Raw genomic sequence first — 27,991 nt, forward strand, 5'->3', positions numbered from 1 at the left:
TATCAAATCAAAATGAGATAGTACCTTATGGTTTTCTGTAGCTAATTATCTGCATTAAAACACACAGTGATAGACAATCATGGCATAGATTAAATTACTTTTTCATTTAAGTAAGTGCAGTAGTTCATAAGAAAATAGTGACAATGCTTAAAATGTCCCATGTAGCAATGTGAATAAACCCTTAAGAAATATCAGATGCATATCAGGTTGTTTTTCAGAGTCAACCTTCCACCACATTTCACTGAAATCTACAGAAATGAATATTTCTTTATCTATATTTTGAAGGTAACAACGTGAAGAATATGTCTTTCCACACTCTCCTATCAGATTACTGAATAAACTAAAAAGCTATCAGTGCAACATTTTAGGCGTTCCTCGTCAGACTTGTTCACACACACACACACACACACACACACACACACACACACACACACACACACACACACACACACACACACACACACACACACACACACACACACACACACACACACACACACACACACACACACACACACACACACACACACACACACACACACACACACACACACACACACACACACACACACACACACACACACACACACACACAACACACACACACACACACACACACACACACACACACACACACACACACACACACACACACACACACACACACACACACACACACACACACACACACAATATAATTACAAACTGAGGATTAAGCATTTTCTTAATGCTTAGCTAATCAGTGTTCCCTCATTCATTATATTAGTAAAGTACAGAATGGTTTCCCTCTGTAGTTACATGGCACTGTGTAGTAGTCGGTCAGACCTGAGACAAACGGCTTCATGGTGACTTTCAACATGAAGCAGCAGCATGCCGTTTGGGTTGTAGTGCTCAAAATGGAATTCATAAAAATAAACTGAAAGACTTTATAATGTGATGTTTGGAAATCCAAATAAATATGTAAAACTAGCTTAGGCAGGGAGAAGGGATGCTACTGAAATGGAGTGTAGAGAACAAATGTATAAATGTTCCTCTAATTTACGTTTGCAGAAACCGACTGTCACATTGGAATTAAGCTTTCTGACCCGGGCACTATTGTTTGGAGTTAGACAAATTAAACACAACTGAAACATTAGTGTCCCAAGCCATATGCCCTGTGTTCACACAGACATTAAAACCTACCAACTTTGATCGAATTTGAGTTGTGTTTTGTTTAAAAAGAGAAACCCTTCTTCCAGTCTGCTCACTGACTGAGCGGGCAGTATTAACTGTCTCCTGTCACTGCTTAGAGAAAAGTCATTAAATCGTCACAATACTCAAATTCTACGATTGGTATAAAGATTCTAAGGTGCAAGGAATTTTTTTTTTTTTGCAAAGCCGCAGCCTAAAAGCATTTTTGTTCTGTTTTTTCTCTCTCATATGTCCATGCTTTACAAACTGCAGTTCCCATATTCAGTTTACTGTAGGCAGTTGTACGCTGTAGGCTTCATTTAATCATGATATTTACAACAGTGCATTTACTGTTCAATTCAACATGTGGGAAGACAGAAATCAAAAGATCCCTTTGAGGAGTGATTGGTCATTAAAATAATATTTACATCATTTGTTTTACATTTTAAGCTACGAGCCTCTTACAGTAGGTTTTCCTTAAAATCTGATCATATTTCAGACTTCATGAGAGACGTGGTCTGTCAGTTCCCTTTGCTTTGAGTCATACACAGAACACTGACATCAAGGTGTGTCTAATGAATAACCCTTAAAGGAAAAACACTGAGGAGTAATGAAAACTGCACTGTTGCTACACCTTTGTAAGACAATTGTGAGATGTGAGTTGATGTATTAGTTAAAAGTGCATCTTACCAAATGTTATGAAGACTAAAGTGCAGTTTTCTAACATGTGCAGAAGAGGGCGATGTGTCACTTTCCTGTGAAAATGTGTCTTTCATGAACAAGAAAGAGCTTTGGCGTTCTGAAACATACTGAGGGATCCACAGGGAGGTGCCGGGGATCACTCCCCCCCTCTCCTTCCCCCCTCTCCTCTCCCCCTCTTCTGTTGTTACAGCTCCTGTGTTCCTGGCTGTTCTATCTGTTGACTGTCCGGTGTCTTTGCTCTTAAATAGCTGACTCCTGCTGGATCTGCATGTAGCACGCCTGCAGCAGATTCAGTGATGATTAGATGACAGAGGTATAATGACAATTTTAGCTATAAAATATTAAAAAGTATTGTTTAACATTTCAAATGTGTTTTCTTTATTCTGGAGAGTATTTTAAAAATCATTCTGCTTTCACAGCAGACTTATCTCATCATTACTCTTTTATATATTTTTGCACAAACGTAAGCAAAAACTTGAAAAAAAAGAAAGAATTGTGTGCTCAGCAACATAAATAGTGGTTCATTTAAGCCTTACAAATGTAAAAAAAGCACCTATAACACCTTAGTGCTTTTATCAACCCAATATGACAACCGTCAATTGTGGCCCAATATTTCTGAAATCTGCTTACTTACAGCTGTCAGTAGAAAGGTAATTATCTCCATTATATATATCATTTTAATACACTTTTTGTAACAATTTTCTTACTTGCTGCCAAAAATTGGCCTAGGTATAGTAATTAAATCCTTCTTAGAGGAATGAATTACATTGAAGTCCAAGGTGTGTTTCCACCATGAGTATATATGAGAGTGTGTGTGTGTGTGTTGTGCGACCTACCTTCAGCGTGGTGAACATCAGTCCCATCTCTCCGTGCTGTACGTTGAGATCCATCAAGTCTTCTATCAGATTGACCTCAGCTCCCAGGCTCTTGATCCTGCAGAGACAACATGTTCAGCGTTCAATCATATCGCTCTAATCATCAAACCAAAGCCTCTCATTCAAAGTGGACCTTGACCCTTTGAAAGTAGAAATTAGCTACATTAGTTCTAAAACTGAAACGAGTGACAACTGAAAGGCGTAATACAATAAATAAACAAAGTGTGTGTGTGTGTGTGTGTGAGTGTGTGTGTGTGTGTGTGTGTGTGTGTGTTTGTGTGTGTGTGTGGTATACCTCGCCCTGAGCACCACATAGAGGAAGAGAGGCAGCAGGTCGTCCATGCACCACAGGAAGTTTCCATCCAGCATAGGTTTCCCTTCCTGGGTCATCTCCTCAAACGTCCTCTGGATGATGAGGAGTTTGTCTGACGGAGTGAAGGTGGTGCTGCATGTGGAGGGAGACATATTGTTTTTCATACACATAATAATAACTTCCAGGTTGTTAATGGTTCTGAGTTGCGCTGTAATACAAATAACAATTGTTACTGAAGTATTCTGTCAGAGTTTGTTGCATCAAGCCAAAGAGTTGAGGGGGTGTTTAGTAAAACTATTAAAATGGGACACTTGATTCATGTGTCAGTTTGCCAAATTAATACAAATTCCACTCATCAAAGTATTATTTAAAGGTTTTTTCCAATCCAAAAATGTCTGATTTCATGCAATTTTATAATGCAAAGACAACATCTGTCTCGAGCCTTAATAACAAAACTAATATTTTTTTTAAAAGTTTGAGATGTTGGACACGAACTGAAACTCCATGGGCCTGGATGGGATTTTGTTGATCTGCTAATCACATGACTCTGTCCTATCACATTTAGTGATATTAGTGTGTAATGGCAGCTACCTGATTAGTTGAAGAGTCTCAACAGCAGAAACAAAACAGGCATCTTTACTGCTGGACACAATCTGTGGTACAAGTAAAGAAAAACAGTTTGAGAGGACAAATCAAAAGCACACTTTGAAAGATGAGAGGAGCAAAGTTGGTGGAGGAAATGCAGAAAGTGCAGAAAATGAAAAAAAGTACACAAGGAGAAATAATAATATTTAGAATCCAACCTGCTTTTTATCTCCAAGGATTGACATCCACACTGGCCAGAACTTCCTACAAGTGAAACAAAAGAGCAGATTGTTTTAGAGGTCATCATTTTTAAGGGTTCTGAAATCAAATAGCCCTTCACTGAATGAAATGCCTGTGGGAGTTTTCGGATGCACACACTCACTCCTGCACTCCCAGGAAGCTGAGCAGTGATTGGTCGGGCTGCTTGTTGAGTCGGAGGACGCGCTCCCAGTACAGAGCCTCCTCCTGCTCCTCCTGCAGGCAGTACAGGGTGAAGAGGGGGGGGTAGAGACGGGGGAGCAGCTGGGGGAGGAGCAGCGAGGAGCAGCTCACCACCATAACACTGAGGAGGAGGAGGTTAATGTCTCATGTGCAATACAACCGGATGTAGTTAAATAGCATTGAGATGAAACAGGTGATAAAAGCATATTCAAGGCTAAACATATCCATCATTGCCTTTGTGTGTATTTGTATGTATGTGTTTGTGTTGACACTCACACGTGCTCTGCTATGTTAGAGTTGTGTTTGCCTTCAGAGGCAGAGGAAGGAGGGTCTGGGATGATGCCGCCATCTTCTGGTAACCCCGGAAACAGAAATCTGCAGGCAACAGTTGTTATGAAGTGTTTTGAAATACAACATGCAAAGTATTTGGGTTGTATTAAATATCAATCGTCTATATTCAAAACTGTTTTTGTTATTTTAATATGCAATTTTATGCATCTGTTATAATTTAACATGATGCATCAAAAACATATTTAAAAAAATACATTTCTTTGTTATTGTGGTTCCATAACATGTGACATAAGGTGCTGTTAGATTGCTGCAACAGCATGTACTTCCTGTAGGTGCGTGCTGCCCTTTGTGTGCAGCAGGGGGAGTGCAAACTGTTGTGTTTTATAAATGTGTTATAAAAGCTATTCGCCCACAAATATGAATTAAGGTACAATCTTCAGTTTGAAATCATGACTTTACAACGCTGTGAATTAATCTGAAATGTTTGGATTTGAGTCGGGAACAATCCTTGCCAGCAATCACTTGATTCCTAATCTATCTATACTTAAATAAGTGATGCTTTATTTGTATTAGACAACTGTGTAGACAAACTGGGTTTGCACAGAATGAATAGACAGGAAGAAAAGAAAAGCAGCTACGCAGCATTCAAATGTTAATTTAGGATTTAAAAGTCATTGTTATGTATGAAGCTTAGAAGCTTAGAAGCTCCGGAATATTCAGTACGGTTCTAAAAAGTAAACTGAATGCAGGTCTGCAGAAGTCTGTGGTCTGAGCAGTAAAGAGGTGAGAGGCGTCCGGACGTGATCTACCTGACGATGCTGTAGAAGTGTGTGAGGAAGGCCAGCAGCTCCTGCACCGCCTGCCGGAGCAGCCGTCGGTTTGACCCCACTCCCACGTACGTCATCCTGTAGACCGTCACCAGGGTCTCCACCAGCCAGCCCAGAGGGTGGTGGGGGGTCTCACACGCCTGACACACAATTCATTATTATAACAACATGTCCACAGGTAAAGACTGTATTTCCCATGGTTTAGTCAGTGATGACAACATAAACGAGCTTCGCAATTATTTCGTGATAATCATCAAAATGTGCTCAGAATGTCCGAACTGGATTCACAGCAAACATCCGCAGTTCTTACTAGTATCCGTAGTAAGGTAGTTATAAATGAGTAAGTCCCCCTTTTCTGTATTAACCAGATTATTAGTTTAGTACAGCTAGCTTAAAGTCATGCATTGTGATACCTTAGTCTTGCAATACATCCGCCCTTCAATAAGGTTGTATTGGGTGGCTTTTGTTCGAGAGACGTCAATTCAACTAGATTGTGCTGCTGCTGACTTGTATTACTTCTTACTAAGATGAATTTCTTCTACTTTATCTATTCACATTAAAGAAGAGAGGGCTTGAGTACCGTTTGTTTTAACTCATTTATTGCGGGGCTGTCAATCGTTCTATATTGCTTTAAATGCTTTCTTCTTCACATGCAAAGATTATTATAAACACAGTCACATATCCAGTCACTTGTACCTTGCTGAGGTATCTTCGTATGTTGTCGTAGTTAGCGGTGGTCACTGGGTCTCCATGCTGGGGAATGAACTCCAAACACTCCAACACTTTACTCTGAGACCTAGTGAGATCTATGCTACAAACACACAGACAAACAATCAGACACTCACACATATACAGCTGTATAGCCAAGAAAGGTATAAACTATTTTAATTTGCTCCTGTGTGTGTGCTGCTGCATGTACCTCTGTCGTCGTGCGGTTGTTATGGTAACGGCGATGTTGTCCCAGGCTGTGGCCCTCTCTCCTTTCCCCGGAGCCTCACAGCCCAGCCGACTCCAGCACTCATCGAATACACACAGCCACCTCTGAGCTGCAGGAACCACGTACTGACCCACTTTGCTGAACACACACACATTTTTAAGGTTTTAAAATAACACAACATGAGGAAGAGATATACAAAACGTCTTTGACTCCAATAGCCTGTTTCCAGTCACATGCATCACTTTATATAAATAATATCCTGCTTATACTGTGTTAACAGAAAAGTGGTCCTTCAATAGTGTTTTTATTTGTCAGACAGTTTATAGATGTTTTATCTTCACAGTCATCTGTATATTTTTCCAACTCTCTAATGCTGGTTTATTTCTATTTTGAGATGTTTATATCTTAGAATTGTTTATTTATACTCTTTTCATTTGTTATAATGGGCTTGCCTTGTTTTCTTTTATGCTGCTGCAACACAATAAAGTACATCTTATCCTATCATATTATTTTACAATAGAAAAACCTCCATACACAAGGAATGTCAAAAGGCATAGGAATGAATATACCGAAAACAGCTTGCACACTTGTTGGTGTCATCATTAAATAGGATGCTTTATTCAACATCCTCAATTGAGGATTCAAATGAAATAAAGGTGGTACAGTCCTAACAATCAGCAAGTTTCAGGTTCATTTAAGTGCAAAGTAATACTCACAGCAGGCTGCTCCTCTCTTTGTTTTCTGGTTCTTCTGGGGGGGGTTTGGTGTACGTTCCCACCACCTTCAGCCCGGAGGTCCACTCTCCACTGAACTGGCCCTCCAGACAGTCCCCGTTAGCCAGGGATAAAACCCCCTGAGTAGAAGGGGAGGGTGAGAAATGAATGTGTGTGATATCACTTAAACACCCTTCAGTTGTATAGGTCAGACTTTTGAGTGTTTTGGACTAGGCTTCTTGGTAGTGGCATGTATCCACTTTTGCATTAACAACTGTGACATTTTAAGTTGGAATGAATTACAAAAGGACAAGTCACTATTTTAAACAATTACTCATGTAGGTTTAAACAAGGAAACCCAGAGATCATGACACAGCTAAATTACATTACAAACAGTCTACCTTCCCATTGACAATCCAGTCATCAGAAAACTCCCCATGTAAAGCTGTGTCGTCATCTGACACCAACAGACCTGGACCCTGAAATAAAAAACAGTAAACAAATAATCCATTACCCATACAAATTCATTTGTTGTACATAAGAATATTGGTTTAAAATTGTATCAAATAAATATTCAAATTACTTGGCACATATATCTCTGACACTAACTCACGCAGACTAACTTTTTGAATTGATGCTGCTGCTTCCTCAATCTGTTGCGGACACTAAAACATTTTCACATTCAGCCATTTACTGTATATGCCAGAATTAAGAAGTACATATTTTAGGGGAGGCATCACCAAATGCCAGACTGTCAAGTGTTTGTTCTATATACATTTGAGTGACTTCATCTCTTTGAATTTTTACTGAATACCCCTGCTTGAGAGTGAACTTACACACATCTTGTTGTCTTTGAAGGTCCCTTCATAGTACACACCGCACTGAGTGACAACCACAGCGTTGCCATGGCGCTGCTCGTCCAGCCACAGTCCCATGTATTTCTCACCTCTGGGAAGAGCACATGAGAGACAGGTGTGTGTCTTAATGAACAACATTTCATTCACTCATTGCACATTCAGTACTGACAGCAAACTGCCCATTTGCACTGGGAATTTGTGGAAGAAACCACTGAAATAATTTGGACTAACTAAAACTAAACTTTATTAGATAAAAAAAAAACTAATACATTTTTTAGGTTAAATTAAGAAACCCTGGCTGCTCTCCTGAAATGTCCTTTTTTTAACTTTATTATTTGTACGGTAAATCAGACCTGGTCATGTCGTCGTAGACTCCGTATCCTGACTTCCCGTCATGGACCCACTGGCCAATGAAAACGCTGGAGGAGTTCTTGGCCAGTTTACCGGAGCTCAGCATGCCGTAACCGTGGCGCTGTCCGTCACAGAAACAGCCCTCGTACACCTCGCCACTCGCATACCTGCACAGAACCGCAGAGACATGAATACACACACAGGTAGTCTATATCGTTTCTTTAAAATGGCATGATATTTGGGGATTTTCAGCAATAATATTAGTGATAAAGACATGACCCCTGTGTTGTGGTTGTGTACACGCAAAAAAAGGTTTTAAAAAACATGTACTGACTTGTACTTGCCGAAGCCATGGATCTTGCCATCTCTCCACTGTCCTTGGTAGCTGTCTGGCTTATTCAGTACTTTGTTAGGTATTAAACACTCTCCATAGCTAGAAATAGAAAGAACAAATGTAGCGAAATATTGAGAAATTAGTTTTGTTTTTGCTGGTTAATCACACAGCTGGTCACAGCATCATCAGCTGGTTTTACTGTTTAAGGAGATACTGAATGGTTAAACAGGACTGAATAAGAAAAGTAGTTACCATCACTATGTTATTTTTCTGAAGGTTTTTAAACAATTTATCTCCTCCGTAAAAGGTAGAGGGATGTGTCATATTGGAAAAAAACAACATTACATGTTAACAATTTTTATATTTTTTCACCAGGTTGGTGTGCTTACCCTTCCTCCTGTCCTTTCTTAAAGTTCCCTCTGTAGGTGCGTCCATCTGGCCACTTCATGGTGCCTCTGTAAAGGCAAAGACATTTAACTATCCAACTATCTGCCCAAAGACCATCATTACAAAAGTTTAGAATCAACTTGTATCTAACATTTAACAAGAAATGGAAGGAAATGGGGCTGAACTGTTATCCCTATGTTCATCCTAAAACCATCTTATCACACCTCACCAGCAGGAACATTTTCAATATGCTTTCTTAAATGTGCATTCAAGAAAACTCAAATGTCCAAGGGATGGTAGTAGGCTGCCAGAAACCAATGCGCATACATTTCAGGAAGACACCACCCATATGCAAACACATTATCCTTGTACATACTGTGGATGCAGAGATGGAGATGAGATATGCGCACAAAAACAAAGCAGCTCTCTAACCTGCCATGAAGTCGCCCTGCCAGCCAGGCCCCGGTGTACTGGGCGTCTTTAAAGCATCCCTCTCCAGTGAACGTGTAGGGGGCCGTGCGGGACATCGCTGTCAGCCCGGGAGACAACCCCTGACCTGCCCCCCCCAGCATCTGATCCACCGCCTGGTTAAGAGACCGCAGCCACTTATTCTGGAGAGACGGAGAGAAAGACTTTTAAGAAAGAGGCCAAACAAGAGCAGTGATTTCTGAATCAAAGATAACAACATATCAGAGTTTCATAACAGGAGTGTCTCCATCTGCTGAGAGGAAGACATGTTATCTTATCAGAACATGGAAAGAGAAAATGGAAACACTCAAGCGGTAAAGTAGTTCAAGGTCATATTTAGATGTTTTATCCTAAAATATTTGATGCTTGCTGGTGATGGCCACCAAACATCGAATAGAAATATGTAGCTCTTTTGCTTCACAGTAACAATGAAACTTTCAAAACATACCTTCACTAGTGACTTGTACTTCTTAATGATGAAAATACACTCTACAGCAAGCAGGCAATACAGCTTTTATTCCTAAATATGCAGCGAAGCTTGCAAAAAATATGTTGTATAACATATTCTAATGAAAAAATAAATGGGTGATACGCTTCTAACCCATAAATGTACCTTCTCTTGTGGGGTTGAAGCCACCAGGGTGAAACTCTCCTCCGGGCATGTAATCTTGATGGCATAACTGGTGAGGAAATGCAAAAAAACAAGTTTTCAACTGTATCAAATAAATCAGGGTTGAGAACACAGACAGTTAACAAATGGAAGAAGTTTTCATAATTTGGAAAACTAATTTAAGATAGATCAACTTGTACAAGCTTTATTAACCTTCTGACCTGGATGACCCCACACTGTGTCTATGGCTGATGTTATAGTATAACATTACTGTACATGTGAGGGTCAGTGAGATGTCTTTGTGAGATGTGTAGCCTTTTCATCATCTTAAACATTGATGGTTTTCAAATGCAACAAACTCACTGTCCACTGCTGTCTTCAGTAACTGGTTTCACCCACAGACAGCTCAGAGGGTAGATGTGATGCGTGGAGAACTGCAGAGAGCAGAAGTTTAGGTGTTTTTATGTTGTCAGTAATTAAGACAATTTAGATCATGAGTCATCTAAGTTTCTCTGTGTGTCTTAATGTTATAATAATAGAACACATGACATGAAGCCAAAACAACAGAGAGAAACAGGACAGGTTTCACCACTATCTGCTGTCTATTAACCACACCAAACAGAGAGGAAGGCAAACGATGCTATACTGAAACAAACACAGTGCAGAGGGAAAACACAGAGGAAAGGTCAACAGTAAATAGGTTTTAATCCACCAAGATGCCCCTTGAAGCTGATGTTCTCTTGAATCAGAGTCTTGTGAAAGCTAGAATTCAGCTCTGAGTTGCATCCTTTCCCCAGCACGAGCTACTGCAACAATGACCTTTTGACCCCTAGCTGACTAACGTCACTGTTGCGTCTAAACACACGGTCACACACACAGCAGCCTGTTTGGTAGCGGCCCAGTTTAGATCAGCCATCAGGATAATGTGTACAAAATAAATGTTAACACAGGATTTCTGCAATGCTAAGGAGTGCAAAACTACAATGCTCAATATGAATTTAGCTAGTGTACACCGATTGGCGTGACCCAAAGGACAAGACAACTCAATACTTTTTAACAGATGATTGGGAAAAATATTATAATCCTACGTGAAATAATGAGTTATTACGTCTCTTGGCCTGAAAGACCAATCGAAAACATGCATGTGTTTTTGCGTAAACAGTCCCTTTAACATTGCATTTAGTCCTGTGTTATCATTCATTAACTAATTCCATGTGAACCTGTCAGAGTGTAAGCACTGAACTGAGGCCAGCCACCCATGCTGCTGCTGCAGCACAAAGCTCAGGAGAGTTTGGTGAACTGCTGTCAGATATACTCACGAGGCTCTGAGAGGGAATGGCACCCTGAGTGAATGAAAGATACAATGTCAAGTACAAAGTTGAATGGAAGAACACAGTAGTGGATGTCCAGGAAGATAGAGCCGGTGGAAGCATTGTCATATCCCAGATTTTCTCAAATGTAAAGATTTGGTGGACTTTCAAACTCTACAATGAATGTATTACTTGTAAAATAAAGTGCTTCCAGGCCTTACCTACAAGTTGAGCGAGTCAATATGAATAAAGGAATTTAAATGTTCACAAAAAAACAGATCAAAGAGTAAAATAAGTTAATTTATGGAATAGTTGAAAAGGAAATTAACTTTTGAGACACTTAATACATTTAAGTAAAACAGGAAGGATGAATTATGAATATACAACTGAGGTATGAACACTGGCGTATATTATATTTTCTTGATTAGGACTTGTTGTGTATATATAATCTACATTTAAATGAGTTAGTATCGATAATTTATTATTTGTTGTGTATTAGAGTTTAATAAGTAAAAAACTACAGAAATATACTAAACAGATCTGAACTGCCATAATATAATGTGGAGTTTCTATGATGTGTGGAAAGTGAATGAAGATGGAAATAAATCTAGGGTTAAAAGGCTTTAAATGGTCACCATGGTCACCTGATGACACCATGAAGCAAAAGTAAAAATATCTAGCATAATTTTTGCTATTATTTGTACAGGTGTTCTGTGTTTGCATGTGTGTGTACCTGTGTGTGCACCAGTGTGTCGTTGAACAGAATGAACCAGTGGTTGGAGAACCGCCCGGCGTTCTGCAGAGTCAGAGATCTGTTGCTGCTCTCACACACCACGCGGCGCTGAGGGAGGCGCAGGACCTCCTGATGACAAACACACAGGGATATTTGCTCATTAAAATCTCAAATCTGTTAAAAAATATAATATGTGAACTACAACTTACAGTGGAGACCAACTGTACCACTTTAGAAAGTAGTGGTGGTATTGGTTTAAAACCTCAGAGATGCATACCTTCTTTATCTTGTGTGCATCATAGTTTGTTTGGCAATGTAAACACTGTTTTCACACCTAAACCAATCAATCAGCTTTAAATAACTTAACACAGAGTTGTGCTCACTGTAGTTTTTCCAGAGTGGCTCTTCCAGAAGAGGAAGGTGGTTTCAGCCTCCTTTTTCTTCCTCAACAGAGACAAGGACAGGGTGTCAAACTGATTGCAGCCCTGATGGAGGAACTGATACTCTGTAGTTAACTGGGGGAGGAAAAGAAAAAAGTGAGAGACTTCAACTCTTTTTATCGTCTTAGAACATGTTGAAAAGTCCACATGGCCAGCTCTTAATGGTATAGCTCCATTAACAGATCTACTGTACACTGAAGTAAATATGCTAATACAGAATATAACAATTCTAACTTCTGTCACAACTGCAATGTAAAAAATATATTATTATAATATTGGATCAAAAGGAAGTACTTCTTTATTTTAAATGTATCTAATTTACTGCTCATTAACAATAAATTACAAATGTCAATATGGTCATGAAGTCTTTATCTAGGAATAGGTGTTTGAGCCAATACAATGAAAGTAATTGACATCAATATATTCACAGTTATTAATTCAGAGGAAAGAAAGACATTTGGAGAAAAGGGAAGAGAGCGATAATAAAAGGAAGATAAAGAGTAAACGGTAAACAGAAAGAAGAACAGAGAGCGGAGGGTTTCCTTTCTCACCACATCGAAACAGGCTGCCAGTTTGAGCATGACTCGGCTGTACTGGTGCAGCTGCTGCAGCGGCCGGTAAAACACAGAAACCAGATCAACGTCACCACCGAGGGACTGGTCTGCACACAGCTGAGCCAGCACCGTCTGCTGAGAGCCCAAACACTCACTGGACACAAAACAAAGACAACACACGACTCAATTATCCTAATCATTTAACAACATGTATTTGTGTTGATGGGAGCTTTTCTCAAATATGCTGTGTTGGAACTCTTTCTGGCGGCACATGATCACTTCCTGTTTGGTTATTTAGGCTTCTCGTGATCATCAGCAAAAATAATAAATGTTCAAACTGACATTAAGGCTGTGTTTCAACCAAAAATGCACATTTGCTGTGGCACTTGAAGAGATCTCATTAATTTGCATTTTTTGGTAAAAACATGAAGAAAAAAACAAAGGATCTTACAGTGAGAGTTTATGGAGTGATCGGAATCCACCCATCACCTCAAAGTTACCTACTGAAGAACAATACCTGGAGAGAGAGAAAGAGAGAGAGATGTCAATGTGTGTTTCCATTTCATTTACCATACTAGATTCAATATAGAACGTGCAATTAACTACTCATGTAAGTCCTTGGTGTGAACTATTTGTACCTCTATCTCTTATCAACAGTATTCCTGATATTGTTCCATCTACTGTCAATATAAACTCAGTAAGATTTCATTTCATTTGCTCTGGAAAATGTGTTACACCTTCCTCGTTTGTGTCTGAAACCAATGTACCTAAATTCCACATTCGTCCAAACAAGATTAAAGAACAAAATACTCAAATTCAGGAAAATACATTTACAGTACAGTTACAGCATGCGGGGACTGTTGTTACATTAGTGGACTTATCATTGAGTCCATTAATATAAGTTGTTAATGAATGTCATCTCTAACTGTTAAAGCATTTGTAAAAACATTAGTCACATCAACTAAAGCAAGAACGTTTTATAACGTTTTAAAACGTTAACGTTTTAAAATAAATATGAAAGTGTACTCGTAAATAGATTGAGAGACAAAAAGGAGACCCTTACTCTTTATAAATGTCCATAAAGTGCTCAGTGTGCGTCAGCAGGGGAAGGGCAGTGACGTCAGAGCTCTGCACTTCAAGCAGGAAGTAGCTTAGTGACGTGGAGTGTCGGCCAATCAGGACGCTCAGACGAACAAAACTCTCACAGAGAGAGAAGAAGAGGTGTGTGCATGGCTCACCTAACGAAGGACACACACTCTCTGTGGAATACACACATATAAGGTTGATGTAGTCACCATTACCACGCCGAGTAGATGCTCAAATAACGCGTCTACAATTTCACAGATTATTTGTTGTATTTTAAAATGTTCTTTTTCCATTTGCCACAATTCAATTAATGTACATCCAAGAGGAACATTACATTTCTCATATTCGAAGGCCCCAGTAGTAAAGGGTTCAGAGGTGCAAATACAGAGTGATACAGCACAGCATTTGGCTCTTATCATCAAAGATGGAGCCAGTACAGATGCCTTCTCACCTTTATTCCGCAGCGGAGTGAGGAGGAGCTTCTTAGCGCTGCTCAGCCAGCAGTAGAAGTGTCTCTCTCTGGAGGCCAGCTCATGGATGGCCGAGATGAATCCCATGATGTTCTGGTCTGCCAGCACCGCACAGCGCTGACCCCCGCTGCACACGCTGCTGATGTAACCCATCTACACACACAGAGGAAATAAGCATGATTTTTTAGTTTTCTTTCATCCAAGTGCTTTCTCTTCGTTGCTTTTGATATAGTTTCCCAGCTTTCCCCTGACTTCCTCCCTTTGTGTAATGTACAATCACCAGATTTCAGCTGTGAATGACTGTTGTCTTTGTGTGCTGTATGTAGGTTTCTCAAGTTTCAAGGCTTTATTGTCATTTGCACATTAGCTACAGTGTAGATATGTCAATGAAAAACTTACGTCACAGGCTCCTCCAACAGTGCAACATATATAGGACATAGAAAAAATATAACAGCAAAAATTGTGCAATAGAATGTTTTGAGATGTGCAAGTAAATACAAATAAAATAGAAATAGTGCAAGAATAGTCTATATACAAGTAAATGGAATGATTCTGCTGTGGGATCAAGGATTTCTGCAAATACCAATTTAGAAGCATACTTTTTATCGTTTTAGTCATAAACTGAGAACTATGTTAAAATAAATATACTCCAGTGTTGCAGTTTGAAATGTGCTCCACCCATCGTCTTCTTTTCTGTCGGCCCATTAGAAGAAAAAACATCAGTTATGTTTTGGAAATACAAACCTCCATGCAGAAGGGCAGCAGGCTGGGTCTGACTGTGTAACTCTCGGCTCTGTTGGGTGACCTCTGGCATGACCTTTGACCCTGCTGTGACTTCTCACTCTGGGCTGACGTTTGCTCTTGCTGCTGGCCGCAGTACAACAGGACCGGCTGCACACAGTCTCCATCAGCCAGGAGGAGGGAGTGGCTCTGCCCCGCGGACAAGTCCCAAACCCGAAGACCATCAGACAGCTACAGCCAGGGACCAAACACACACTTCTGTTAGGGTTATTCGCTGGTTTGTTGTAGATTTGTTACCATAACAAAACCCAGATTACTCCACTGTATGTTGTTAGACAGCATCCACACTGCATGATTTGGCAAAGCCTGGACATCTCCCACATTTTCAAAGAGTCAATCTGCTGTAAGTAGCAACTGCAATCTTTTCAAGTCACCCAACCCACATTTTTTAAATCCGGCAGCCCCCAAGACTACGCTTTACACAATGTACAATTGAGGAAGTGTGGATGTGTTTAGTTGTCAATGAAAGGATTCAGCGAGTGTAGACACTAATGTTATTGGAGTTTCCATACAATGCAGAAGAATTGCAGTACATGAGACATACAGTATCTCTTTTGATGTCTCTCTCTTTCTTATTTCAGCTAATTTGCATTTGTATTCCTATGTTCAATATGTTTTACAATACCATCTTCAGCCACCTAAAGATATGTTCATTTATATTTTTTATATATATATATATATATATATATATATATATTATATACAGATTGCCGTACCTTTATCTGTTGAGGTACAGTGACAGGACTGTTGACGTGACCGAGCTGTCCACACATGTTGCTGCCCCAAGAGTACACCTGAAGAACAGGAGGTCAGTGAGTCGGTGTCAATGTATTAGTACAATTGTGCATCTCTGTTCAAGAGGAACAGTTTGACTTTTTAAAGTTGGCTGACATGTAGGTCAGTCACTACTTCTTTAAGCCTTGTATGATGCTTATACTGTATTTCAGTCTAAAGTTACATCCAGGTTAGGTTAGGGCCTGCAGTGGTGATGATTAACCAATAGTGTCAGAGGTGTCAAATAGAGTGCTCATACAATCAAACAATAGCGGGTGTGTGTCTGCTGTATCTCTTTTACCTGGCAGTGGGCGGTGAGGGCGAGTGAATGGTGGGACCCTGCAGCAACTTTGATCACCTCCTCGCCGGTCAAAGGCTTGATACACAGAGGCTGGAGTCTATACACACACACATCATGTATACATCACTTCAGGGGACATTACATTGACTTACATGCATTTCCTGGAGACTTATCCTAACCTTAACCAACACATGCCTAACCCTAACTTTAAAATTAAGGACACACACACACACACACACACACACACACACACACACACACACACACACACACACACACACACACACACACACACACACACACACACACACACACACACACACACACACACACACACACACACACAACACACACACACACACACACACACACACACACACACACCACACACACACACACACACACACACACACACACACACACACACACACACACACACACACACACACACACACACACACACACACACACACACACACCACACACACCACACACACACACACACACACACACACACACACACACAATCCATTCTGTTTCTGATGTTAAAATCAGCACAGTATAGCCAAAGTATATTTACCATTAAAAAATAAATTGTACTGACATTTGAAGAGAAATAAATCAAACCTTATTAATTTGACTGTGTTTTATTAGGAACTGTTAAAGAGACTATAACTGCATGATGGCTTCACATGGAGCAAGTAAACATTGAACATCCAAATCTGCCACAGGACAAACTGATAACGATGGTTTGTGTCAAAGAAGAAGATCTTTTTTCTATTATTACTAAGAGTGCATGTGAGTGTTTGTCCGCACCTGGCCAGCTGGTCTCCGTGGCCCAGTTGCCCCTCCGACCCGCGGCCCCAGCTCCACACTTCTGTCTCCAGAGAGGGCAGCCCGGCTCCAGCCTCCTCCGGGGCCGCGGCCTGGGTCCGACCGGCGGAGGACGGCCTGCAGGCACAAGGCCTCCGTCGCTGTGGAGACCCTGGAGGAAAATATACATTTGAGCATCTGTCAACGCAGCAAAATGCACATGTTTTATACTGCTAAAGGGTAAAGGAAACATGGCCAAAGTTACATTTCCACACAAAGGTTCCCATATAACAAGTGTAACATGAGTCTGTAGCATGTCTATGTTGCCTTTCCTCCACAAATAAACTGCCCCACATTTAATAAACAGTTTCTTTACCAGTCCGGATGAATGGTACAACGTGGGCAAACACACACAAACAGCACTGAACTGGTTTGGTATGCACTTGCCATAATGACTTTGTGAGCTCCTCTTGCAGACACTTTTAAATCCTTTTGTCCTTAAAGTAGCCAGCAAAGAACTGTGTGAATTGTTTGATAAGAGGTAAGATTAGGAAATCACAGGAATAAAAAGGAAATATATAAATAATATGGGATGAGTTGTGTAGAAGATCCTAAAGTCCTACACTTATGATCAGCCACAGTGGTTAACACAGGATATAAATTATTTACTGCTATTCAATATGTAATTAATACATAAAGATGTTAGTGATTACTTAAACTGAAAAGGGTCTATATACTGGATGGTTGCTGATAAGGGATATCACTTTGACACTTTGTTAAGTCTGGTCAAACTGGAAAACAGGAAGATTCAACTATCAAAACATTTCTGGATTTTTAACAGACGTTTCTTTTACTATAGATATTCACAACTCATTAAAAATACGTAAGAAAGTGTGATTCATTCTCAACTTTCCCTATTTTGCATAATAATTGACATTATGAGTATACCTTTTATGGCTACCAAGAGGTTTTTTGATTGGTAATGTGTAGTCATTTAGATTTTCTCTTAAGAAAAAGTTAATTATTGTTATCTCAAAAGAAGAAAAATAATGTTAACTTAAGATATCATTGTTAATTGTAACAAGTGAATAAGTGTATGCTGTGTGCATGACTTATTCAGGAGACCTATTATTATTATTATCCAGGGAGGCAAGGTGAAAGGCAAACAAGGCAATAACATTTGAATTTCTCTTCCTTGTTGGCCAGGCTGCAACTTCGATGAGAAGTATGTTTTCAGGGTCTGTGGTGGCACCTTTTTAGAAGATGAAAACCAAATGTCATGTTGTATCTGTTCATTTAAAATCAAGCTGGAGCCAGCAGAGTTAGTACTAGTATTAAAAAAGAAACCTATCAAGTAGCTAAAGGTCAGAGTGCATTGGGAATACAGGATTTTGAATGAAAAGGGCCTTTTCCAGTAATTTTCATGCAAGTGTTGCCTTCAGGGCATTTCTATTACATTACATGTAATTTGTTAGGCGCTTTTATCCAAAGCGACTTACATACTCAATACAGTGGGCAATCCCCACAGGAGCAATTTGGGGTGAAGTGTCTCAGGGACACAACGACATGCTGACTGCAGTGGGACTCGAACTTGCTACCCCTGATTCGAAGTCCAGCACAGGTCCACTAAGCCACAGCCTCCCACTCTATGTTTTAACTATTTGTGAAACTAATTGCCACTTAAAATCTACCAAGCCCACTGCATCCCACTTTGAAATGCTGTAGGTTTCTGTTTCACACATATTTATTTACAGATTTTATCCCACATTTTAGCTCCTTGGTTTGTTTGTTTTTGTATGTGCGTTTACTGTGTTTCTGCATAAGACTTATTGCCCCTTGGGGGAATAACAAATAAGTTTCAAATTTGAAAGATTGAAAAAAGCAAGCCTTGCTCTCTCAAAATCAAAGTTCAAAATGTATGCTACCAGGAGCAAAAACATGTTAATTAGCTCATGGCTTCACGTTTCTTGGTCGACATCTTCTTCAGTCTTTATGCTAAGCTAAGCTAATAGCCTCCTTGTTTCATGCTCATGGTTCAGGTACAAATCTTCCTATCTAACTCGTTGCAACAAAGTAAATGTTTCCTAAATGTGGTCAACACCCTGCCATTCCTACCACGGGTGGGTGTTCCAGGCAGGGAGCGTCTCCTGCTGGCTGCTGGGGTCCCCTTCTGGTTTATATTTGTGAGACTGGTGCTCTTCTGCCCCTGTAGTGCCTGTTTCTCCGCCTCCAGACAGAGCCGAACTTCTTCCAAACACACTGGGGAGGAGGAGTACGCCACAGCCACTCCACTGTTACAGTAGGAAAGAAGATCAGAGATCTGGCATCATACATGTGTTTACGCTGAGAAACATCCTGGTATGTGAATACTTCACAATGACTAGGTTTTCACTGTTTATCTGCATTAGTAAACCTCTGTATTAAAATGAAAATCTTCTAGTCAGACTTGCCTTATTTTTACAGCAATTAAACAAGTATTAAATAAGTTTAAGATCTACAAAAGTTGCATTTCAAATGTTCTTTATGCTATTTGAGTGTCAACCTCTCAACACAATATTATTGAAAAATGTAATTCACTGCCTAAAAAAAGTGCATCACTCTCAACTTTAGTCAAATTGCCTTACTTGTTGGATTGACCCTTAATTGGCGAGTCTTCTTTGTAACTGGAAGTCAACAGATCCGTGGAAGGAGTCGAGGAAACACAGCTGTCATCTGGTAAGAACCATGACAAGAGGGAATGAATACAAATATTTTTTACACACAACGGATCTAGCAAAGCATTGAATAACCAATAAACAAGCTACATACATGAACAAATAAAAAAACTAGTGAAAAACAATAAACAAATGAACGGGAAAACGCAAAAAGAACACAGGGATACAAATTTGAAAGAAATAAACACAGAAGAACAAATAAACAAACTTTTACATGAAGACAGAAGAAAGAAAACTGAATTCCCAACCTGAAGTGTAACTGCTCAGTGAGTCAGTGTCTCCTGGGCCGGTGCTCTGGTGAATCTCCAAGGGCTGACTGGAGAGTTTCTGAAGGAGGTTATTAATCTCCGTTCCATCAGAGAACGCAGAGTTCTTATTGGCTCTCCAGCCTAAGGGCCGGTGAGACTTTGGGCTGCCGTCAGTCTCACTGAGAGGGTGCCCAAATGCAAGATTAGTCCTGACGTTTTGCAATGGAGGAAAGAGGTTACAAAGAGAACATTTGAAAAACAAAATGACTATATGAGGGATAAAACAACAAACAATACCGTACTGTTTAGTGTAAGATTTGCCATCTTCAGAATATGGACATGAACCGGTTGCAGAGCCAGGACTGCTGCCAGCTGACCTTCCCCCAGGATGCAGCCTTCGTCTGGGGCCTCTTCTTCTGGGAGAGCTCTGGGGATGCAAACCATCGAGGGGCATCAACGAAGGCTGAAAAATCTAAACTTTATAAATGAGCAAAACACTAAATATGAAGGCTGTCCAGAAACACATAATTTTCTTCTGTTTCTTCTTCATGGTATATAGTTACCTCGCCTGTCATGAATTCACTCAGCTCCACCCCCAGCGGACAGTAGTGACCGGCATCCACTGCAAGCTGCTCTTCCCTTTCAGTCACTGAATAATGAGGTGACTGACCCCACTCCCTCTTCTCAGAAGGATTCTGGGTCTTCTGTGCAGGTAAACTGCGAACCACGGCCAGGCTGTGATAGGCACCACAAGCCACCTGTTGAAAAATAAATAGAGAGGATATTCCCGGACATAGAATAGAGTATTTTATTGTAAGTTAAATCTGGCAATGAACATTTCAGGAAGAGAAACTACCTGAATAACATGTCTGCCTGCCAGATGCTCCACCTGTTCCAGTGTTTAAAGGGATTAATAGAATAAACACAGTTTTGTCAGTTGCTCACCTGCACAAACATTCAAAAGCATTATTGATCTACCAGTGGTGGAATTTTGAATGCTGAAATTCATTGAGCTTTATACAAATTACCTTCTTAGGTCTCCACACAGGAAAGGTACTGGTGACCAGTCCAAGCTGGCAGCCGCTGCCCCAGGCCCACAGCTCGTTCTGGGCCGACAGAGCCAGGCTGTGCTCCCGTCCAAGAGCCAGATCCACAACCCGAACCCCTGCTGGAGGAACGGCCTCGCTGTCCACCACTGTGACCGGGCAGGGCTCTGAAACTTACACAGAATGTTCCACATAAGTTTTCCCCAAAATGTTGTAATGGATGAAAACAAAAAATGTATAGAGCAGTTTCCAAGCAGATGGTGATGGACAGAAAACCTGGTGGGAAGAAAAGAAGAAAGGAAGAACGTGGACCAACCTGTGATGTTTGTGACTGTGTCCCTCTCAGTCAGCCCACACTGTCCTGCAGTGTTCTCCCCCCACATGTAGACATTGCCCTGCTCGCTCAGTGCTCCACAGTGAAAACCACCGGCAGCCACACGGACCACCACCCTCTCCATCAGAGAGGCCTCCAGTAGGGGAGCAGACACCGGGACGCTCAGATCCCTCCATGACAACTCTCCAAAAGAGTACACCTGTCCACCTGGAAGACAGCAACAGTAGAAATCAGCGTTTCCGCCAGGGGGGGCGTCTTGCCGTCATTTGACGCCCTTATTCAGCTCGGGACGCCCTGAACTCGAGCCGAGGGCGTCCAAACATATTAATAATTCGAGAGAACATCGAGAGTTTTTATCGCTTGACATTACGAAAAAGAAAAAAGGACAAGGACATCCCTCAGGGCAAAGGAGTCTGCTACAGGACAACACGGAACGTGCGCGATTTGGACGCGATGAGCGGGGGGGTTTTAGTGGAGCACGCGCGTGAGCTGCGAGCACCGGAGCCTCGCAGCGGCGAAACTGAGACTCCGTGGTAAACTGTGGTAACATGAAGAGCCGTTTGGGAGCCGAAACAGCCGGCGCTTTAAGAGAGCCGAACCAAATGATCCGGCTCACTAACGTAAAAAGACGGTATCTATAAGGGACACGGCTCAAGTCAAAATTCAAGCACCCCCCCGCTCTCGGGGTGGACGCCCTCTCAGCCCTGGTCTAGCGGAAACACTGGTAGAAATAGATGTATTGACTTTAAAGGTCTTCAATATAATAATAACCAGCAGCAACTTCAAAGCAATCCCCGCCTACAGATATAATGTATATAAAAAAAACTCTCACTTTTCAATACAAATGTATTTCTCCTCATTACAATACCATGTTATATTGACACACCCACCCTGTGTGAGCAGGAGTCCATGGTGTTCTCCAAGGGCCACCTGCAGGACGGGCCTGGCCAGCAGCACTCTCCCCGGACAGAGCTGCGCGGGGGGGCCCGCTGACTGCCATGTGTGGAGCAGGCCTCGCTCTGGAGGAGTAGGGGCCTGTTCGTCTGCAGGGCTGCAATATTACGTACATGCAAATGCATCATAAAAAACAAGGCTGAAAGCCGCCTCAAATAGAGATAAGATAACCAGATCATGATTCAGCCTAAACACATGTGAACACAAACCAAATTTGAACCACCATCCAAGTTATGAAACCACCTGTGATTTCTAATTGTTTTATGTAATGTGATTCACCGACATTAACATGAGTTCTCTCAAAGTTGGATTACATTCCAAAGCATTCATCCCTAAACCTAAACTTGTTAATTCAGCACCAGCAGGCCATGACATGCAGAGATCAGTGGTCCAATCACAGGTCTATTCACACATAAGGGAAACAAGATTTGGCATCTTCTTTTGATATTTAACATTTTTCCAGTTGAGGTTGCTAAGGATATATAATCAGGACAGGGTGTGTGTGTGTGTGTGTGTGTGTGTGTGTGTGTTTACCTCTCCTCTCTGTTTTCCATTACTTCAGACTATCCATTCCAGAGGACAGTGAAGGCATCTTTATCAACATTTTTCCGAAGTATATTAACGTTTTCCTTGTTATTTGTAGTAAACCTGTTGATAATAAAAAACATATATTGATTGAATAAAAACTGAAATGTGCCTTCACCGTGAACATTTAGAGACCTTATTATGAATACACTCAGTCCTCAGCAGTTTGAGTAACTTAAATTACGATTATATAGACAAACTAAGAATTTAACTTCAGGAAGGGAGGTTTGTGATTGTTATGTCAGTCACTGGGAGGACGAGGAGTGGTTTCTTTTATCTTTACTGGATTCTGTTGACAAGTCCCCACAGCTCAATACTCAGTGAAACTATGTGAGAGCTGGGTCATTGTTGTCCAGTCTGTGGTAGGTCTAACGTTAAAGCCTGTTAGTAAATTACACAGAGATTAGCTTAAAAACATGTTCTGTCACCGAGGGAAAATAGAGACCATTGTTGCTATCTTGCCAGCTTTGCATGTGTCAACAGTTTAGCATATAGCGATATTAACTCTCCCCTTAGATAAAACAGCAATGTTGTGTGTTATAAGTTAGGGTTAGGCTAAAAGACATAAGTTGGTTAGCTTAATGCTACCGCTGCTAAAGAAGCTAACTAAACTTACCAACTCTCGGTTTGAAGTCGTCGTCGCTGAGACTTTGTGAGACTGCAGCTCTGTTAAGCCGGGTAGCTGTGTGCAGCTGTCACTGCAGAAACACCGAGCTATGACATTTACTTCATATTCAAATCAGTGCAGCGCATTGAAAGCAGAAGTTGTATCTGACAGTTGGTTGGATCCACCTCTCTGACGGCAGCCGGGCAGGGACAAACATCGGAGCCGTGCCACACCTGTGGCTGCTGCAGTGTAAAGAGGGGTTAGAGAAATGAGAAGGGGCCACTCTGTTATTTCCAGTGCTGGGGTCTGGCTGCCACCATGACCTTTTCAGATACAGAATTCTAACCTTCTTTGCTTATATTAGGCCAATCCGGACCGCATCTGCTAATAAAATAGCAGTATATTTCCCCCATATGGCTAGTTTCAAAGTTAATGCAGGTTATAGTTGGCTGTTTTTTCCTGCTATAGCCCATAAATGTACTGTTTAGACAAGAATATAATAATAATAATAATAATAATAATAATAATGTGTAGCGCAGCGCTCACGGTTTTCTTCCTCAATCCATTCTCAAATATGTGAAAGTCTATACTTAACCCTACATTAAATATGTTTAATTATCAATGTAAGCAATAACTGTAATTGCAGTGATGGATTGCAGCACAGTGTATTTACTTACTAATATTGTCCACTAAAGGTATTTGATGGACTTCCCAAATTCATTTTTCAAAATATAATTAACAAATAAATCATCATATTGTTAGTTCCATCATCAACATTAGACACAAGTGGTGAAAACATTTGTGCATTATTAATTATAATCCAATAATATCCTATCATGTACATTATTTCGAAGTCAGTCAACATAATAAGTACCTTTACTTTTGCTACCTTAAGTATATTACTAAGGACTTATTCTCAAGAGATGTTTCTACTGTAGTATTAATACTTTTCCTTGAGAAAAAGTTCTTACAACTTCTTCCAGCAATATGTATTGTTTGTATCATCCTACTTCCATAATGGCTGCTACATTTGAAGTATTGTGTACCTATGAGTGAAGGTGTGTTAGCACAGGATACATTTAGAGTGAAGGGACGAGACAATCCTTGGTTTTCTGCTGAATTATCTAGTCTCCTTCATGAGAGAAACAAGGCCTGGGCAAAGGATAGGAAATCAGGCTCAGAGGTAGAATGGCTACGCTTTAGGCAGCTAAGAAATAGCTTCACATCACAAATAAAAAGTGCTAAGTCGAAGTATTTATCTGTCAGTTACCACAAAAAACCTGAATAACCTTGGAACATTTTGGAAAGACATAAAATCGATATCCACCGGTGAAATCCGTAATGAGCTACCTCCGTGCCTTACCACAGCATCTGTCACTATATCGGACAGGGCCACCATGTTAAATTGCTTTAATAAGCATTTTGTGTCCTGTGGCTCTCTGTTTGATTCTGTCACTAACTGTGCTTCTGTGAACACCTCAATCCGTGACTCTGAACAATGTGGTCTGGAAAACCCTTTCAGTTTTATTCCTTTTACGATTGATGTTGTTCGTGAAGCATTATCTAAGTTAGATCCTAAGAAACCGGCTGGAACCTTTCTTTTTAAAGATAGCTGCAGATTGTATTGCTCCACCTCTCACTACTCTTTTTAACCTCTCCCTCAGCACAAATGCAATTCCAAAAGTATGGAAGCATGCTTTTGTCCTGTGTTTTTACACTGTGCCCATGGATTTGATGTTATTTCAAGTTTTTTAATTACGTCGCTAAACTCCTTGAAAAGGTCCTCTTCCTTTTCTCCAAGGTACACGACAAGGCAGCGGATGGCTATAGTTCTTTGCGTACTTCAATTGTATTGTGCTATTTTTCAAAAAGGAAAAAAAATTAACTAAATTAATATATTCTGAATGGGAGACTGTCAACAACTTGCATTTCAATGACAACTCTAAATAACGATCCTACCTCAAGAAGCATGTCCTTGATCTGCTTCACCGAGATTCATTTTTAATAAAAAGCGATATCACAATAGTAACCAAAGTATTTTTACTCTCACAGTAGCCTCTACTACTTTGTATCCTCTCACAGAACTATTCACAGTTCAAAGGCTGCTAATTTTGGTCAAACAGCAATTTGCCTATACATTGCAACTACAAGGCTACTGTATTAGAATGACAAAAGATGACACTCACCTTAAAATGTCCTTTGTATATTTCTATTTGTCTTAACTGTTGGAACTTGTCCAGGCATATTAAGTGGGAGTGGACTTGAAATCCTTAACTCAAGGTGTCGAACAATTAAGTTATCAAGCCAATTGCATTACTAATTGCAGAAATCAGAGTTCAAATTACACACAATATTAAGTTGATGTAATTACCAACATTATTACGTCAACACAACTTATAAATTAATGTTTGCAACTTAAAATGTTTATCTAAATCAATTAACTCACATTTTTATCTTGCAACCATGCATTTAATTAAGTGGAGGTGAAAGGTCGCCTGAATTCGTTTTTAGAGTGTACAAATACATGTTAGGGAAACTTCCATCCTACATCTGCTCCCTGGTCTCACGGCGAATTGTAAGTGGCTACTGCCTGAGATCGAATGCTGTGGTCTTATTAAATGTGCCAACTGCTAGGACTGTCTTAGGGAAGATAGCTTTTAGATGCGCAGCTCCGCTAACTTGGAACAGTCTGCAAAAGGAATGGAAGCTGAGCAATTTGGTTCCACTAAATGTTTTTAAAGCAAGGATAGATGCTATCCAATCGGAAACTGTTGGAACCTGTAAATGTTACTAGCTATGTAAACTGTAGTCGCTGTAAATATGCTGTAAGATGTCCTTTTTGTTTTTCTGTTATGTTTATATGTATAAATGTGGAACCTACTTGCAGCAGGTCACCCTTGGAAAAGAGATCAATGATCTCAATGGGATTCACCTGCATAAATAAAGGTTTGAAATGAAATGAAATGAGGATACGATGGGTTCCTCAGCTGTGTGTTGAAACAGCAGAGGTCTCCCTCCTCTGAGCTGCACAAGCAGAAATGGCTACACCACACCTTCCCTTTTATGGCTCCGATTGCCGCCCAGATGTTGAGCAGCAGTACCAGCACTCATAAACCACTGAAACCTTTAAACTTACAAATGTTGGAAAAATAGACACAGAATAACCCTTTGAGTCCTTGGATACAACATAAGAAGACACAGGATCATGTTTTACAGCAATACATTTTGTGATAATGTTCAGTTGTCCCTCAACAGTATTCTCTGTTTATATTTGAATCATCCCTCTATTGTGTATAAAGGGTGTGCAGTCCATGACAGAGAAGCTCTACGCAGTTTTTCCATGGATCTGGTGTCTGGAGGTTCAGTGAGTCAGCCTCTGAAGAAATACCTAAAGCTAAATGCAACATCTGCTCATTTGCTCCTCAACATTTAGTGTTATTTTATTGCTCCTGACTCACACACCGCCAATGCAAAAAAGAAACAAAAAAAGTGGCCATGGTTAAGTTTGACTAAGAAAGACTTTGATATATTACCAATTGCAAAAAGTATTATCCTCAATTATGTGTTGCTGATCTCTGTTGCAAGAGGCCCATTTGAGTATCAGATTCTCACAAATGTCCCAACACAGTCCTCAATCCCATTACATCACCTTGTGGTTCCTTACCCTTTGGGCATCCACAGCTCTTTTTTTTTACTCCGAAGATAAACAGTTTTTGATGCGTCATTTCTACAATTTACCCTTTCCTCGCTATTATTAATGTACATTAACAAAATGGGTCAATACATGTATATAAATGTATATATATATTATAATGCTAGATTATTTTTTCCCCTTTCATTTATTTTCCCTCCCTGTCACCCATGTTCGTGATCAGCTCTTGTTTGCAGTTTAAGTGCTTTCTATTTAAAAGTGTCCAGCAGGTTTTGGCTCTGACTTTAACTGCCTGTTGTAAAACAAGGGGGGGGGAAATGAAAAAACTATACTAAAAAAGGAAAAAGGGCAGGAAATCCAGAGAAAGAGTGGTGTAATAATTTAGCTTTTTGGAGCTGAATCCAAGACATAAAAGAATAGAGCTGCTGGCAGCTTTTGGAGTCCTAAATCCATGTGCTCCTTTTTCTTCCTAATCTAATATTACGTTTTCACCACACAGGCATCCCAGTGTTGAGAACTTCAGCTCTATCCTCCTAAGAGACACGTTACTGTTGTTCAAGTTCTATTTTCAAACCATCAGCATCATATTGGATTACTGTAAATTCACCACTCCCTGTTAAAAATCTCACCATAACTTGAACTCACCACCTCAGCTGACTCGATTGTGATTTAAAATGTATTTATTTGGGACGATAAGACTACGTCTGT

General features: G+C 40.4%; 1 protein-coding gene across 7 annotated transcripts; it reads right to left on the reverse strand.

Annotated features, from left to right (window-relative positions):
- Positions 1–838: 838 nt before the first annotated feature.
- LOC117560105 (alsin-like) lies at positions 839–23,845 on the reverse strand. 7 transcript variants are annotated; one of them, XM_034236875.1, is made up of 41 exons: positions 23,641–23,845; positions 22,974–23,087; positions 22,376–22,536; positions 21,468–21,692; positions 21,134–21,324; positions 20,962–20,994; positions 20,669–20,863; positions 20,408–20,532; positions 20,106–20,284; positions 19,768–19,855; positions 19,259–19,434; positions 17,147–17,315; positions 16,331–16,427; positions 15,972–16,049; positions 15,199–15,426; positions 14,436–14,607; positions 13,962–14,157; positions 13,350–13,415; positions 12,896–13,052; positions 12,288–12,419; positions 11,905–12,033; positions 11,181–11,204; positions 10,225–10,295; positions 9,865–9,931; positions 9,216–9,394; positions 8,786–8,851; positions 8,397–8,495; positions 8,065–8,229; positions 7,691–7,802; positions 7,256–7,333; positions 6,858–6,994; positions 6,124–6,279; positions 5,901–6,015; positions 5,187–5,344; positions 4,363–4,461; positions 4,028–4,207; positions 3,864–3,909; positions 3,652–3,713; positions 3,043–3,192; positions 2,709–2,805; positions 839–2,151 (listed from the first exon to the last, which is right to left on the reverse strand). In XM_034236875.1, the coding sequence occupies exons 2-41, from the start codon at positions 22,991–22,993 to the stop codon at positions 2,113–2,115; spliced, it is 4,917 nt and encodes a 1,638-aa protein (XP_034092766.1). In that variant the 5' UTR covers positions 22,994–23,087; positions 23,641–23,845; the 3' UTR covers positions 839–2,112. The 7 variants fall into 7 exon arrangements, with proteins under 7 accessions (XP_034092766.1, XP_034092764.1, XP_034092762.1 ...); XM_034236873.1 differs by having other exon boundaries at positions 20,408–20,577; XM_034236871.1 differs by having other exon boundaries at positions 20,106–20,314; positions 20,408–20,577.
- Positions 23,846–27,991: the final 4,146 nt, after the last annotated feature.

The sequence above is a fragment of the Gymnodraco acuticeps genome, unplaced genomic scaffold (assembly GCF_902827175.1).
Source record: "Gymnodraco acuticeps unplaced genomic scaffold, fGymAcu1.1, whole genome shotgun sequence".
In the NCBI taxonomy this organism is placed as follows: domain Eukaryota; kingdom Metazoa; phylum Chordata; class Actinopteri; order Perciformes; family Bathydraconidae; genus Gymnodraco; species Gymnodraco acuticeps.

Coding starts and splice junctions, on each gene's coding strand:
- LOC117560105 (XM_034236871.1), bottom strand. CDS start 22,993: ATGGAAAACAGAGAGGAGAG. Junction 16,050..16,330: donor CCCTCACCGCCCACTGCCAG/GTAAAAGAGATA, acceptor CCTGTTCTTCAG/GTGTACTCTTGGGGCAGCAA. Junction 10,296..11,180: donor CCATTCCCTCTCAGAGCCTC/GTGAGTATATCT, acceptor TGCTCTCTGCAG/TTCTCCACGCATCACATCTA.